This window comes from Candoia aspera, chromosome 15, assembly GCF_035149785.1.
Source record: "Candoia aspera isolate rCanAsp1 chromosome 15, rCanAsp1.hap2, whole genome shotgun sequence".
Taxonomy (NCBI): Eukaryota; Metazoa; Chordata; class Lepidosauria; order Squamata; family Boidae; genus Candoia; species Candoia aspera.
Genome location: NC_086167.1, coordinates 5,375,036 through 5,392,281, shown reverse-complemented (window position 1 = coordinate 5,392,281; position 17,246 = coordinate 5,375,036). Strand labels below are relative to the sequence as shown.

The following is a 17,246-nucleotide window of genomic DNA, read 5'->3' as shown; positions in this document are numbered from 1 at the left end:
ACAGGATGATGTGACGGTTGTAAGTGTGAGGACTGGTTGCAAGTCAGTTTTTCCAGCACCATCATAAGTCCAAACCATCACTAAACGAATGGTTGTTAAGTGAGGACTACCAGTATGGACAAAAGCTGCATCTTGAGCACCACAATTTTTGTAAAAACAAACAAACAAACTCATATAGATGGCCATTACAACTTATCCTCCTTTTTAACATTTGACACCCGCATGATGCAATTGCTCTGTAATTGTGTGCCTTCCTTCCTTTTAAAGTTGTGCTGAAATTTGCCTTGAGTTTCTCAGAAGTTTTTGTCACCTTCCATCTTTCTGCATTTGTCAGGCTGGCTGAGAATGCCTTTTTTCCTGATCGTATTTTGGCTTTGTTTTATGCTTAGTGGTGACAAATGTAATAGATGTATCTGCCCTGTCCACCAAGTTGTTTCTTTCATGTTGCAGAATAGAAGAGGGATCACCTAGTGGCCTGTTTTTTATCTCTTCTGTTACTGTTATGTACATAAAAGGGTTAGTAAGTAATCTTTATTCAGTCAATGGCCAGGAGAAAATAAACAGAGAGACGGATAAATAGATAACATCTCAGGCAGGAGAGGAAAGTAACATAATTAATATATCATAACACTAAAATATATCTCTAAGACCAGAGTAATTCTCAAGAACTTACTATTTTTAACATTAAAACTATAATCTATAAGACTAGAGTGCAATGAAACTAAAGCCATTAGTTAGGTGGTTCCTAAAATCAAAAAGTTCGATTGCTTCTTGGCCTTTGGGCTAAGCTCAGATGGACTTAAAAGGGTTGAACCTGAATTGATCAAAGACCTTTGGGACTTTCCATGTTAACTTCCCAGAGCATCATTTCCACTGGTTCCGGAAAACCTAAACAGATAGATCGATATTTTTTTTAAATACGTTTTATTAAAAGTTCTAAAGAGAACATAAAAACTAATGCAAACTGGAGAGAGCAAAGAAAGAAGCAAAAGAAGCAAAAACAAATGCTGTGAGAAAGAATAAAAAGAAATAGAAAGACGTTTCCAATTTTCTCTCCAGTAAATATAAACATGATTGCAAAATTATCTCTTACTCTGTGATTACAAAAAAAGCTCACTTCTTTCTATTATCCATTTTTTTTCCCTAATCATCGAAACCACAAGTCAGAAGTGCATTTTTTTCCCATTTCATGCAAAAAGTCTATAAGGGGTTTCCAGTCAGGCATAAATGTAGATGTCTTTTCTCTGATCAAGGATGGCTTTCTTCTAATTTAGCCATCTGTGCAAGTTCCATCATCTTCACCAACCATTCCTCTGTGGTGGGTAGCGTCAAACCTTTCCGCTTTTGAGCATATAATAGTCTCGCTTCAGTAGTCATACAGGTAGTCCTCACTTAACAACAATTCATTTAGTGATGGTTCAGGCTTATGACAGTGCTGGAAAAACCAACTTACAACCGGTCCTCATGCTTACGACCGTCACAGCGTCACCACGGTCATGTGATCACGATTTGGGCGCTTGGCAACCAGTTCGCATTTATGACTGTCACAGTGTCCCGTGGTCACACGATCGCCATTTTTGACCTTCCTGGGCAGCTTTTGGCAAGCAAAATCAATGGGGAACCGTGTGATTCACTTAACGATCATGTGATTCGCTTAATGACCATGATGATTTGCTTAACGGCTGCTACAAAAAAGATCGTAAAATCAGTTTGCATTTGCTTAGTGACCACTTCACTTAGCAACTGGAATTCCAGTCCCAGTTGTGGTTGTTAATCAAGGACTACCTGTATATAAAAACAAAGTTCCATGACTTTTTTCTAGTTGCCTGTCCATTAGACCCAAAAGGAAAATAGATAAATAGGTGGAATGTAAGTTCTTGCCTAAGGGACGCGGTGGCGCTGCGGGTTAAACCGCTGAGCTGCTGAGCTTGCTGATCGGAAGGTTGGCGGTTCAAATCCGTGTGACAGGGTGAGCTCCCGTTGCTAGTCCCAGCTCCTACCAACCTAGCAGTTCGAAAACATGCAAATGTGAGTAGATTAATAGGTACCGCTTTGGCGGGCAGGTAACGGCGTTCCGTGTAGTCGTGCCGGCCACATGACCACAGAAGTGTCTACGGACAAACGCCAGCTCTTTGGCTTTGAAACAGAGATGAGCACCGCCCCCTAGAGTCGGACACGACTGGACTTAATGTCAGGGAAACCTTTACCTTTACTAATTTCTTACCTGTTGCTCATGTCTCTCCTGGCTGTTACTCGCCTTTGGCCTGTTATGCCAGTGAACTGATTTGGATGTTTGCTAAAGTTTAATACATAAGCATCGGTTGCTTATCATCAGTTGCCAGCTGAAGGGAGCAGTGGTGGGCTCACTCTAATCTGGATGCAGGGATCAACGGCATGTGTAAAGGGAGCAAACCAAAATGGAAATTAATCCCTTTCATTTTCCAAGAACAAAAGGTGTGCTGGTGCAGTAAAATGATTATTGTTTTGCCATTTTCTGATCCAAGCTTTCCAGTCTGAAAAAAAGCCCACAGGAGGATTTCAACTCTGTTGGCTTCTCTTGGGACTTAATGAGAATATAGGAAGCCAGCAGGAAACAGACTGCTAGAAATGTTACAATGACTTCACACACATTAGATGCCTAGCTGGTAAATAAGTGCAAAGACACCTCGCTTTGCCCAGGAGAATTTCAACCAGATACTCTTCTCCTTCAGAAGCAAATTCTTTCATTCATCTGAGAACTGGGACGAAGGAAAGGGAGGAGGTCCCCCCTCCCTCAGCACTGATTTCTTTTATTCATTTAATCCTTTCTGGATTTCTTTAAAAAGTGCTTTAATTGAGCAGAAAATGTGCATGTGCACATGTGTGTGAGTGTGTGTGTGTGTGTAAGAGGAAATGCAGAATTGAGTTTTGATACAGGTAGTCCTCACTTAACAACCATTTGCTTAGTGGCAGTTCAGACTTACAACTTCATTGAAAAAAATGACTTACGACTGGTTCTCACACTTTTGACTGTCATGGTCACATGATCACGATTTGGGCTCTTGGCAACCAGTTTGCACTTATGACCATTGCAGCGTCCCATGGCCGGCCAGTTTCTGGCAAGCAAAATCAATGGGGAAACGCGTGATTTGCTTAACAACCACGTGGTTCGCTTAATGCTCATGGTGATTTGCTTAATGACCGCCGCAAAAAAGGTCATAATATCGGGTTGGATTCACTTAACAACCGCTTCACTTAGCAACTGAAATTCTGATCCCAACTGTGGTCGTTAAGCGAGGACTACCTGTATCTTCCTATTTAAGCACCCTTGCTTTGGAGGTCTAATACTGAAGCCAGGACTGAGTATGGATGATATCCCTGGGTGACAGATGCAGTTCCCCAACCAAGCACCCTCTTGATGCTTTGCTGTACATTCCCATTCAGTTGCAAGCTAATAATTTGGAAGGCACCAGGTTGGGAAATGGGGTTAACTGCTGTTGAGCTGACATGACGGAACGCACGAATGCACGGTTTCTTATAGCCACAGACCAGCAAACAAACTGAAATGAAGTTCTGCAAAAACGCAGAGCTCATAGCAACACAGCGCTGATTCGGAGAGCAAACTTCCACATTCCAGTGCAACATCTTGACCTTGGAAACCGAGTTCCCTGAACCTGTGTGGCTCTCTCCTGGTGGCTGCTACAGACCCCAGAAGACTTAGGGGCAGGCCTCTGCCAGATGTTGCCAAGCACACAGTGGTGCTGCAGACCACCCATCAGGTGCAATCACATAGCTGGAATTGTAGCAGGCCCACCTGTCACACGAGCAGGACGCCACAGCAAATGCAATCAGATCACCGGCAGACCTCGAGGCAGCAAATACTGATTTCCAACTGTCTCTTTGTATCCAACAAAGATTTCTAAGCACCATGAGGATTAGCCCAATGTGCCTGCAGCTCTCCTGGACTGAAAAAGTGAATTTTAATACCTTTCTGTCGGAGAGCTCGACATAATTTTTCTTATCAACCTTTAGGTTTATGAGAACACTAATTGAGAGGAATTACAGTGAGTGTGCACACTGGCCATGCCAAACACATTCCAGCCCATGGGCTGGAGATTCTGTGAGGCTGGCAAAAAAATGTTTGCAGAGGCAAGATTCCAGGGCTGGGGGGTCCCTTCAGAAAGTCCTTCCTTCTCAATTTCTGGGAGTGGGAAGGGGTGCTGGAGATTTGAAGAAGCAGTTGGACTTCAACTCCCAGAATTCCCCAGCCAGCATGGGTGGACTTCAACTCCCAGAATCCCCCAGCCGGCATGCCTTAAGACTCTCAGCATGGGATTAGAAGTCGGCACATCTTAAAGTTGCTGAGGCTGAGAAACACTGTCCTAGATGAATTATAATGGCATGTTTAGAACCAGAGAGAGATTCATATTCTTACCAGTTAGATGTTCCTTCATCAGCTAAAATAACAGCCTCCTCACAAATTTGCATCAGGACTGCAAGAAAGTTCTTAGGAACCTGGAAATTGGATTCTAAAGGGAAAACAGTCCAATAGCTGAGACTAATGACAATTTATTTGCCCCTTACTTGCAGGGAAAGCAGGATTCATCCAGAGTTGTTTTACTAAGTTTTATTGAAAGGAGGCACAAGATAAGGTTACAGAAAATTCAACAACTGGATTGTTTCCTGGGTTAGAATGCAATTTATTTGCATAAACCATCACATGGCATACTAGGAGAACAGGGCCAGAAAACAATGCAGCACAGAGCAGTGAGTACCTGTTGGTTGTAAAATCACAGAAAAAAAAAAGGAGGGGAGAGGGTGGGCTAGGTCCCACCTTTGAGGTAGGCTAGGTCAGGAAATAAGACCCCACAAGAAAAATTAGAATCCTACTTTATTGATTTAGGCTGTAATAACAGAATCTTGAAAGCCTGACCATGTTTCCCCTTCCCTCCCTCTTCCACCAAAGAGAATCAAGATGGGGCAGCCTTGAATTTCTTTCTTACCCTTTCTTGGTGTCCTGGGCTAAGCACGTGTTTGATTAATGATGGCTCTACTGTATCCTGTATCTCCTCCGAGGTCAACTCTGTTGTCATGTTCCCGTTCCGATGTTTATGGTTCCTCGTAACGTTTCACATGTCATATCTGCAGTTGCGTGCCTGCCTGGCCACGCTGGTAAATTTCCTTTGTGCTGACTTGTGATCTTCTGGAATGTATGTTTGGGTTATCTCTGCTGTTCAAGGTTACTTTCTCAGGCCGATTCTAACGGTTGCTAGCGTCTGGGGTGGGTGGTTGCTATGCTAGCCTGAGGGGAGGGTTCGCAACGGGAGCAAGGCTTTTTAAGTTTGCATTTGGCGCGCTTTTGCTCATTCTCAGCTTTCTTCGTACTTTGCATACTATTCATTCAATAAATTAGTTTTCTCTAGTAACTACTGATGAGACTCCTTTTATTGGAATAGGCAATCATTACATCTGTGTTCTTCTACACAGGGAGCTGGAAACTGGATGTTTTTCTTTTCTAAATTTGTGTCTAGAAGGTGCAAGAGCATAGCTGACCTCCAGGTGCATCAGACTACAATTCCCACATCATGTTCTGGGCTGGCTGGGTGGGGTCTGTAGTCCAAAGCACATCTGGAGCCAGGCTGAAGACAGCCAATGTAGGATCAACAAAGGGAGATAAAAGCCTGTGGAAAATGATTCCCCCTTCAGGGACAGGTTTGGGTAGCATGAAACTGCTGGATGGCCATGAAAAGGTCATCAGAACATGCTGGAGGCTGAAGCCCAAAGGCTTCATCCATGCCTGGAGAGCTTTGCATAATTTGTTGGAATTATCAGGGGTCAACTCAGCATTGTCTCATAAGCATAAAAGGGGGGTTTCTCTAGTAAAGGCATCTCTATTGTGCTTGTGGGATGTCACAAGGGTCACCTGATTTCCACTTCCTCCTTCTTGGATTTGGGGATTAACAATCTCCATTACCTCTTGGACACACCTGCAAGCAGGAGGTGCTGCTGAATGCAGCTCTCCTCCTTCCATCTTGCTTGCGTGCAGACCTTTCTATTTCCATAGAAAATGTCTACAAAGAACCAGTGATGAATAAGTGCTTTCTACTATGAAGCTACTTATATCCAGATCTACTGAATTAAGCTTTTTCTTTTCCTCTTCATCTGACTACTGTGTGAAGACTGAATTCTTTTCTGAACATAATTAAGCTTAATGTGCAAGTTTCTTTTTTGGTTCATGCCTCTACGTTGCAAGATTGTTGTTAGTTGCTTGGAGTTCTTTTATTAACCTTTAAAAACTCCATCATAATTCAACTGCAGTCTAACACCAAAGAGGCAGGATTTGTGTTGGTGCACTCCCTCCCTGGAGCACTCAGGGCCAATTTTCTGGGCTGGAATAGTGAGCAGACAACTTTACTGCCCATAAATTTCCATGGACATTTACAAGATGCTGGGAAGGGCCCAGCCTTCATGCCACACTCACCATCCCAAGAGGCGTCGGCCGCAGCTGTTCAAAAAAGAGACTCTGGAATTGACTGTCCTCCTTCCAGGCAGTTTTGCTCAAAGCCAGCCTTTTTTAAAAACTGAGCCAATTAGTTGCTGGAAAATAGCACCTGCCTGGCACAGGGTGGGGAAGATCCCTTTCAGCACGGGAGGTCAAGCCTCAGATAAAAGAAGATAAGGGTGGGATAAAAACCCATTCCACATAAGTTTGGGAGCTCTGCAAAGCACTGCCCCAACCCCCTTTCCCCCCCCCCCCATTTTCTTATTTTCTTTCTAGGGGTCTTCTCCAGAGGACTTTGTTTCAAGACAAAGCAGATTGGGGTGATAGGAGTATTTTAAGCAGAGCATCTAATCTTTGCATCTGGAGACCTCCATGTCTGAATCACTGAAGTGACCAACAATGGGGCGGTGGGGTTGGCTTCAGAGCAGCAGGACTTTGGAGCAGAATCCTCAGTTGTTGGGAAGAAAAGAAGCTGCTCAGAGGCTTAAAAAGTCAAGATGGTGGCCACAGCCACGCAATCCAAGCTGTGACTCTTTGTTATGATCCACATGTGTCATGATCCATGTAAAAAAGAAGCAGGGCTTTGATTGCGCAGTTGTGGCCACCATCCTGACCTTCAGGACCTTCTCCCTGTAGATATCTCTGAAGCACCCACGGCCTCCAAACTCAACACAACGGGCTCTCCTCAGTCAGAAATCTGTGAATCCATGCCAATCTCTAAAATGAAGCTTCCCCAGCATCTTCCCAACCTTGGCTATTTTGGAAGCTAAGTTGGGTTGACCATGGTTAACCAATGGATGGAAGAGAACCAGGCAAGGGGAGACATAAAACTTTTAAAAAGAAGGCAGTGGGAACCCAGTTCTGTACCATTGACAGGAAAAATGAGGGTCTGTGTCCAGATGGGAGATAAGCTTGACTGGAGGGAGACTTGAGGGCTACACCACGTGGGGACATCTCGACGGCCTTGACTGATCTCAAAAACGCTGAGCGTGGTTGGACCTGGTTAGTACTTAGATGGTAGATCACAGGAAGTCCCAGGACTGTAGGCCAAAAAACTCCTTGAAGAAGGCAGCAGCACTGCCATGGAAACTTTATGAATACCGTCAATAAGTCAAGCTCTTGACCATTACTTTTGTAGATGGTTACATCAAAATCAAAACATATTCCAGTCCCCGTGGAGGTTGGCTGGATGTGCTGGGTGATGGGTGCCACCCCAATATACCTGAAGGCTGCACAGTTGGGAAAGATTGGCGAGCCCCCACATCTTCTCTTTCTTTCTGCAGAGATCCGTGAGGCATTCAAAGTCTTTGACCGAGATGGCAACGGGTTCATCTCCAAGCAAGAGCTCGGCACCGCGATGAGATCTCTCGGCTACATGCCCAATGAAGTGGAGTTGGAAGTCATCATCCAGAGGCTGGATATGGATGGTAAGGATTTTTGGAGATGGTAGAATAGGCTGAGGGCCATCCTGTTTTTTTTTCCTTTTGATGCTGGTTTCTTCTCATCAACCTCCTTCATCCCCAATACTTCTTCATCCTCTTCGTCCCCTGGTTTTTGCCTGGCTATGGTGGCTGGGAATGTTGGAAGTTGTTGGGCTACAACTTCCAAGTTGTCTAGATGGTGGTGTGAAGAAGTATTCTGCTCCGTCTCCTTCTCCTTCTCCTTCTCCTTCTCCTTCTTCTTCTCCTGCTTCTGCTCCTTCACCTGCTCCTTCTCCTACTCCTCCTCCCCTTCCCCTCCCTCCCCCTCCCCTCCTCCTTGCTCCTTCCTTCAATCCCTCCCTCCCTTCCCCTTCCCCTCCTTCTCCTTCTCTTCCTCCTCCCCTCCTCCCTGCTCCTTCCTTCATTCCCTCCCTCTCTCCCTCCCTCTTTCCCTCCCTTCCTCCTCCTCCTCCCTCTTTTTAATGAAACCTGCTTTTAACAAATTGGGCTTTAACATCCTTTATTTTATTTCATGGTGGTGTTTACTTTCATTCAGGCTGTGCAGATTACGGGTTGCCCACTGTATAAATTGCATGCTATAGGGAAAGAGCATTATGTACTCTGCCTTAAGTTGGTGCAAATAAAGGTGGGATATAAATCTAATAATAAATTTCAATAAATAACCTTGACATTCCTGAAACAAACCACTTTGGGGCTTAATATGCTGGGTTCCAGTGGCATCTGCAGGGACAGGCCAAAGAAGGCAAGATGGCAGATATGGCACAGTGAAAAGGGACAGGGCTGGCATCACAATGCTACATCCGCCAACTTGCCTTGATTGACCACCACCACCACCACCCCCGTGCTGCAGACGTTGATGACAGCTTCCCCCATCACACTAAGCCATTCCTAATTATGATCCAATTATGGTCCAAGCCATGAATAGCTGGGTTCCTACAGCATGCGGATAATATTCTACCCATCTGGTAGAAACTCCTCCAATGCCAATCATACCAGTGAGCATATCATAGTGGGGGGGGGGACACTTCCCACTCCTCTACAAACTGCTGGGTACACTATCGTGCATCCAAGTTAATCTGCAACTTCACACTTGCTTCGAGTCACCTGTGATTGCCCCTCTCATTTCTAGGTGATGGACAAGTGGACTTTGAAGAGTTTGTGACGTTACTTGGTCCCAAACTTTCCACCTCTGGCATCCCCGAGAAGTTTCATGGTGCTGACTTTGACACTGTCTTCTGGAAGGTAAGGAGAGACCTCATTCCAGATCCCTCTGGCCCTCTTCTTAATTTCCCTGCAGATGTTTGTACTCCAGATGCATTTTTTCCTTTGCATTTCTCCATGAGGTAGAACCCCATCATCCCTTAATTCTGCCATGTTCCTCCATCTTTTCCATGTCTATGTTATGGGGATAGGGAGCGACATTGTAAGAGTGGTTTGCATGATGTCATGCAACTTTTCCCAGTTCAGGGAATCACATGCTGGCGCAGAATTCTGAGTTGAAGTCCAACTTCATCCGGAGGATCTCAACTTTTGGAAGACTGTTGTGAGGTTGGTTCAGGCCTTAAAACCCAAGCTCACTTCTTAGTAGGTCAACATCTCCACTTGGGTGGCCATATAGTCTACTTTAGAGAGGTCCTTCTTCCCATTGAAGCATTCAGCCTAAATCTAGACTGCACTTACATGAAATCTAAACTAGATCTAACTTGTAATATAGCTCTATGTTCTGAAACATTCTGGTTTCAGCCTTGGTTCTGGCTACAAATTGTGTCCAAGATTCCTAGCCCACCCAAAAGGCTGATACGCTGACCGGATTCACACAACATTAGGTTAATCAAAAGTAGGCTTGGCTAGTTTATTGTGTTCTGGAACCTCATCATTACCTCATCATGTTATAAAAACTAGGCAGTTGCACTAAAACATTGTACGGTAAGGTTTATTGTTTTGGCACAGCAAGTTGTAAGATGTCAGCCCAACAAGGTAGAAACTGATCGGCAGTTCGAATCCGCGTGACGGGGTGAGCTCCCGCTGCTAGTCCCAGCTCCTGCCAACCTAGCAGTTCGAAAACATGCCAATGTGAGTTGATTAATAGGTACCGCTTCGGCAGGCAGGTAACGGCGTTCCGTGTAGTCATGCCGGCCACACGACCACGGAGGAAGTGTCTTTGGGCAAACGCCGGCTCTTCGGCTTTGAAACGGAGATGAGCACCGCCCCCTAGAGTCGGACACGACTGGACTTCATGTCAAGGGAAACCTTTACCTTTACCTTTTTACGTTTATTATAACAACTGTTGTAATGGAAACTAGCCAGGCAAGTCTGAATGGGCTGCCCCTTTCTTCTCTTTTTCTTCATATGAACTAGGGTGGGGCATGTCTGAGATGTTTTCTCAAGTTACTTTCTTAGCCAGGTCTCAAGCCCCTCTTATCTGACCCTTGCCTGGATAGCAACTCCTCCTCCTGTCCTTCAAGGCCGTTCCCCATGCCCTCTATGTATGAGCCCAACAATTCCATGGCATTAGCCCAAGTTGAGGGTTTAGCATGTTGGTCAACCCTGCAAAACTGAAATGTCTCTATTCCACTGCCACACCCACCTCTTCTTCACAGAGTCCTGGTTCTGAAGGCATCTTTTACTGATGTTCAGGTTGAGTGGAAAGATATAGAACCACCATGGTGTTGGCTAACAAACATTTTTTCCAGGTTTGGGAGCTCTCTGATAGGCAGAGGCCTCCTTATAATCCATCTGGGATGAAATGGGCATCAGATATGACCAGAATGATGCTATAGTTGTCCCTGTGTTGCTCCTTAGCTGGCTTCCTTCTCCTTAATATTACTTGCAATGTTTCTTCGTCCATGTGGGTATGGTAAAGATGTCTTCAAGTTGAGCTTGACTCCTGTGGACTTGAGGGGTGCAACTTTGCATGTTGTTGTAGTTTGTCGGCAATATGAAAAGGGTGAGCCTCTGCCTCTTTCCAACCAGTTTTGTAACATCCCAGGGTGCCACAGAATTCAGGAATCTCCTGGTGGTCTCCATCCAAGGACAAACCAGTCTTCACCCTTCTTTGTTTCCATATGTAGCCAAAGTGGGCTAGCTGTTGCCACCATTTGTACCTACACTGCAGTATTGTCCAAATGGATTTTTCCTACCCATAACATAGATGTAGCAAGTCCTGAGAAGATGGTGCATGGGCTCCCATGTGCCACCTCTCTCACAAAATTGCAGTTCCCAGAAATCTGAGAGTGGGCAGCTTTGTTCAATCAAAAGCCAAATATTCCACCTAATTGTCTTTCTACAAAGACGAAAGTATACAGGAAAGTATAATCAGTAGTCAACTTGACTGGGTTGGCTTCTGTAAATAGGCATCCATGTGGGAATTTTCTTTAGCAGGTCCTGCCTGAGCAGGGGATAAGACTTTTTTTGACACCCCTACCAACTCTGATTCTATGATGTCCCAACCTGGGAATTGAGGAAGGGCTGTTCCAGTGGTAACATGTGCTATTTTCCCCAGAAGAATGGCACAAAGGATGAAACTAAATTGAATGACAACATGAGGAGATTGTTGGGAGAAAATGGAGGACTGAAGATGTTGGGTTTCTTGGTGTTCTCTGAGCTTGCAACACCATGAACCCATCCAGTCCACCCTGAGCTACATATATTCTCTGAAGGACTGGACAGCCAGGATTTGCAGTATAAAGGAGGATAAGAAGTTCATCCAGGAAAGAGATCCCAACAGGTTCTTTGTCCAGTCTTTCTCCATGTGTAAATGTGCCTCCTCCACATCAAGGTCCATAATGGCATCAGAAGCTGTGCAATGACTTTTCTTCCTCTGCAGTGTGACATGCAAAAGCTGACGGTCGATGAGCTGAAACGGCTGCTGTATGACACCTTCTGTGAGCACCTCTCCATGAAGGACATTGAAAATATTATCATGACTGAGGAGGAAAGCCACATGGGGAATGCAGAGGAGTGTCCAGTTGATGTGGAAAGTAAGTGAACTTTTTCTTGGGACTCAGGTCACTGGGGGACCAGTATGGGCTCAGATCACTGGGAACCATATTGGAAGCCAGGGGAGTTGGCCATCAGATTCCTGCTTATCATGCCATCAAAGAGCCCAAAAGGAGCTGTGGGTTCTTCAAACCTACAGCAGAAACCTTCTAGCTATTAGGTACCTGCAAAGGAACCAATCACCTTTTTCTTCCTCCTATAAAAATTCCAGGAGTTGCTACGACTTATTCTGAGAAATCTCTTGGCCGAGTTACTGTAAGGATTCAAAGCAGGGCACTTATTGTGTATCTGGTGAGAAGCAGTTCCCCAGGTTGAAATTTAGCCCTGGAATTGAAACTAAAACTGTACTGTGAAAACCAAAGATCTGCCGGGCAAATTAAACATATTCTAGTGGGTTCTCAGTAGGTCATTGGGGTTCTTCATCCTTATCTGCTAAATATAGAGTGGGTGAGTCAAGGAACATGAAGACCTGCCCTTAGGAACAGAGGAAGCTGGCTTATAGCAAGTCAACTATTGCTTCACATAGTTCAGGACTGATGACACTAGCTGCAGGTCTCCAGATCGAATCCCAGGAATTGAAAGAACTCTTTCCTAGACAGGGAGAGAATCTTAGTTTGAGGGCCAGGTATAAGACGTGTCGTTTTGCAAGCCAAGATAATGAGTTCCCAGGGGGTGTGTCCATTAGTGGCCATGGATGCCTGAACATCACAGAAAAGGCAGGTTGTAGATGTAACTGAGAACGCCACCTGGCCAGGTATACCTTGGGAGGTTTTCTAGCACAGGACTTCCAGATGGATTTTCCTCCATGGAACACAAGGAATAGCTTCTATCAAAAGCACTGAGTACTCGAGGCAGAGGTGAAAGACTCAGGACCAACGTGGTAGGAGCTGAGGGGGAGAACGGTGGCTTTGCATGGACCCATCCTACCATATTGATGGATTGGATTAAGTGCCATCAAATTGTGTTTGACTCCTGGCGACCATTTAGTTAGGTTTTCTTCATGGTGATGTGTCCCTTACTTGGCCTTATAGGTCTTCCAATGGTGCATTCATCACCACTGTAACAGTCCATCCACTTCATCCTCTTCTTCTCTTTCCTTCCTTCCACCTCTCCCAGCATTAGAGCCTTCTCCAGAGAGCCAGGCCTTCACATAAAGTGTCCAAAGTAGGATCATTTGAGTCTGGTCATTTGTGCCTCGAGTGAGAACTCAGGGCTGATTTGTTCAGTGACCCATCAGTTTGTTTTCTTGGCTGTCCACAGTATCTTATCAGAGTCTTCTCTAACACCAAAGTTCAAAAGGGTCAATGCTCTTCCTATCCTGCTACCATATGGATCCATGCAAAGCAAGAACTCTACCTCTGCTGTTGATCACTGTAAATTAGCAGTGCACAAACAAAACCATGTATGCCTCCAAAAGCCACATATGTATGGCCATCTAATGGAGGCACGCAAGTGATGTCATGATGATGCAGATTCCACCTTTCATACTTCAGTGCAATGTCACTATACAGGAATGAAAGGGCAGAGATTCTGTTGTGGTTTCATAATGTTTGTCCTGGTTAGGAGTAGGTACCTATGCACATAGTCACCCCCAACCATATGTGGCCCTCCCAAAACCATGAATGCAGAGACGCCACCAAAAGTAGCTGCCAAACTGTACTTTTTAAGGTAATAATTAAATTAAATCTTTTTTTAAAAGGAGAATTGTGTTACATACACCGGAAGTTACTATGTAGTTCATGGCACTTAATATTTCAGTTCTGAACACCAGTTGAAGGAAAACAAATTATGATTTTATCCTGGTCCCCTGCAATGAAGCCGTCTCAGGTCCTCCTAGAGTGCTCCCAATTCTGCCACAAGAAAAACAGGAGTCTGCAACTAGTATAAATGAGACATATTTCCATCGCTTGATGTTTTGGATGCCGTGTGGTTAAGCCTCCAGCAGTGGCCAGCTGAGGAAGCAAGATTCACACAGAGTCTTCTGATCAAGAGTCTGGCTGTAGCATTTCCAAGTATTGGAACTATAAATACAAAACTCTATTATAAATACAAAACTCTATTATAAATATAAGCTATTCTTTTCCGACAATTTTCTTCAAAGGCATCAGCTTTGGTGAGCTGCAAAAGGAGAGTAGTAGAAGCTTTTTCTGACAAACATATTTTTTTCAAAAGTATAAGCTTTCATGAGCTGCAGAGCCTTAGGATCAGAAGGCGCCTGGTAGCAGCTTTTCCAATGAACAAATTTTATTCAAAGGCATCTGCATTTGTGAGCTCCACCTCACTTCATCCAATGGATAGAGTGCTTGGACTGACGTAGGATTTAAATTGGGGTGAGGTTGTGGGGGGGAGTGCAATGGTATGTGAGAAAGACCTTGGGAGACGGGGCGAAGAGATGCTGCCTAGGGAACAGTCGGATAAGAGAGGGCAGAGCCCGCAGCTAGATAGTGGGTGGGGCAAGAGGCTCAGAAGGGACCCTGCCTAGTTTCTTGGGCTGTAAATGTCATGATGGGAGAATTGTACTTTCAAACTTGCAAAATTCTGTCAATGTAGTTTTACAATAAAGTGGAATTAGCTCACCTGGTTGTGATTCCTGTCTGGTTTACCCTGCAAGGCTGACAGGAAGATAGGTTGGTGGTGTACCTTATTGATTAACAATTGTGTTTGGCTCAACAAACACAAGGGTTTTTAACACACTACAATTCTTAATTGATAAAATATTTGTAATTGGTCTCATCTGTAACCTGCATCTGCCTCACCAACCTGTCTTCCCCTCCCTTTCCCCCCACCTTCCCAATTTAAACCCTACATCTGTCCAGTCACTCCATGCATCTGATGGAGTATCGCTACAGCTCCCCAAAGCTTCTGCCTTTGAATAAATGTGCTGGTTGGAAAAGCTGCTATGGAAGGAGTAAAACAAATGCCTGAACCAAAACCTCCAAATTACCAAGACCCCTGAACTCAAGTAGGCCTCCTTAATATCTTGCTTAGGCATTTGCAGATGCTGGCTCATGAGTTACCTTAAATCAGCACTTGTATTTTGTATTTTGAAATAGGAACTAGGAAGTAACTAACTGCAAAAGGTGGGTGGGGCAAGAGGCTCAGAAGGGACCCTCCCTAGTTTCTCGGGCAGTAAAGAAACGGGGGGGGGGATGAGTCTGAAGGGGAAGGCAATATAATGGTATGTGGGAAAGTGATTTGTGCCAACGTCCCCTTTATTATTCTGTTTATCTCACTATAAGCAGAAAATCTAACCCATGTTATGATTGGCATTTGACATTATTCCTGGTCAACATTTATTATAAGAATATATAAAGGTTGTTTGTACCCTCCAGTGGGCAGAACCTTATGATTTGTCCCCAGCGCTGTTCAGATAAACTTGGCTCAAGCAGATTGTGTGGTCTCCGCTCGTAAATTGGGTCATGGGGAATTTTTGGCCTTTATACCAGACCCCTTCTGATACAGTATGGGGCCACCATAGACATAGACATAGACACAGATTTCATTTAATAAAAGACAAACCAAAAGAAAAAGAAGAAAGAAAAACAGAAAAGTGCAAGAAAAGAAAAAAAAAGTTAAGAAACCTATAAATGACTTCTGACCTCTTCTGACAGATAATTGCATTCTTATTGTCCCTCCTCCCTCTTAAATATGTTACAAATCTCTCCATTTAGCAGGCATCTTTCTTAATCTTCAAATCCATAAATCATCAGTTTATTTTTTTTCTTCTTTCAGCAAAAAATCCATATAAGGGTCCCAGTCTTTCAAAAAAGTTTTTGTTGTTTGTTCTCTGACCAAACAGGTCAGTTCCTGCCCAATTCTGACATTTTCACAATCCAATCCTCCACTGTGCGGATTTCATCATTCTTCCATCTTCCACCCTAGACTTCCACCGTTCTCTTCCTGCAATGTCTGCAGAGTCTTATGAATCACTGTTAATGCCAGGAAGAAGGGATTAAATTGCAGAATTTTGTACACTAAATAAGGACATTGAAATTCTGTTATATTAGTGAGTACTTTAAGGTGGGGTTCCCTGCGAGTTTTGTGAAGTTCTTTCTGCTAGATTCCCCAATGGATGGCCTGTGGTCCTGCTTAAGAGATAAAGCTGGGATGGATGTCTGTTCCTCGTCTGCTGTGTTTTGAAAAAGCTCGCTTTTCTTTCTCAGAAAGAAAGAAATGCTCTGCAGTTGCTGCTCTGAAAATGTTTTGCCAAACTTGAAATATATGTATTGGTAGATATTGAATCAAGGATTCCGATTCATAGTTTAGAGCAGTGTTTTTCAAACTTGGCCACTTTAAGATGTATGGACTTCAACTCCCAGAATTCCCCAGCCAGCATGGCTAGCTGGGGAATTCTGGGAGTTGAAGTCCACACATCTTAAAGTGACCAAGTTTGAAAAGCACTGGTTTAAGAGAATTGATATTACTAAGAGATGACAATAGTCTCTTCTTTTTCTTCCTCCCCCATCTTTTTCTCCCTTTCTCCCTGTCCTCTGTCTACTCTTCATCGTGATCCCACCCTGTTACTGTCCTCCATCCTTTCCACTTCCCCCTTAGCATGTTCCAACCAACAGATCAGACAGACGTGCGTCCGGAAAAGCCTCATCTGCGCATTTGCCATCGCATTCATCATCAGCGTCATGCTCATCGCTGCCAACCAGGTGCTGAGAAGTGGGATGAAGTAACCTCGGGGGAAGCAACGGATGACTGGATTGAGGAACAGATGGACTTCCTTGAAAAACATTGGGAAGAGCCCAAGAGACATACCTATAAATACCTTTAGCCACAAGGGCCCAGGGCTGGGGGAGACTGTAATGCCTCCACGGCAGAACTGTGCACGCACACACACACACACACAAATTCACCTTCCCTTTCTCCTCTCTCTGGGGTTTCCCCCCACAGGAGATAGAGCTGTCTTCTCAAACAGATAGCATGGTTTCCCCAGGCTGGGTTCCCCTCAGCCAAGCTGAGGGGAGTCACTGGGACCCGCATGGTGGAACTTTTAAACTAAACTTTGAAAGCATGTAAAAGTGCATGGAGACCCTTTTCCATCACCACCACCAACCCCTTCCTAATCTGAGTAATGCAATACCGTGTGCTTTTATAATCAGATAGTAGGATCTTATGAAATATATAAAATATTCTCTATATAAATATAATATATATATATATATATTTATGATAAACTGAATAATCTGTTAAGCAATACATACGCGTCAGGATTTTCTATCCAAGATTCAGGCATTTGCATGGCCATCAACACAACAAGGGCTGGACCACAAATCATTCTGTTTGTAACCTCTTTCAACCTCCTCTTGGCAGGTTTT

The 17,246-nt window shown here is 44.3% G+C and overlaps 1 protein-coding gene across 1 annotated transcript in view; it reads left to right on the top strand.

The window, feature by feature from the left end:
• The window catches only part of CABP7 (calcium binding protein 7), a 53,020-nt gene extending 36,249 nt beyond the window's left edge, over window positions 1–16,771 (top strand). Inside the window, exons 2-5 of the mRNA XM_063315395.1 lie at window positions 7,765–7,908; window positions 9,053–9,165; window positions 11,750–11,903; window positions 16,477–16,771. Of these exons, the coding sequence (XP_063171465.1) occupies window positions 7,765–7,908; window positions 9,053–9,165; window positions 11,750–11,903; window positions 16,477–16,604 (539 nt within the window). The 3' untranslated portion in view covers window positions 16,605–16,771. The remainder of the gene's footprint in view (window positions 1–7,764; window positions 7,909–9,052; window positions 9,166–11,749; window positions 11,904–16,476) is intronic.
• Window positions 16,772–17,246: the final 475 nt, after the last annotated feature.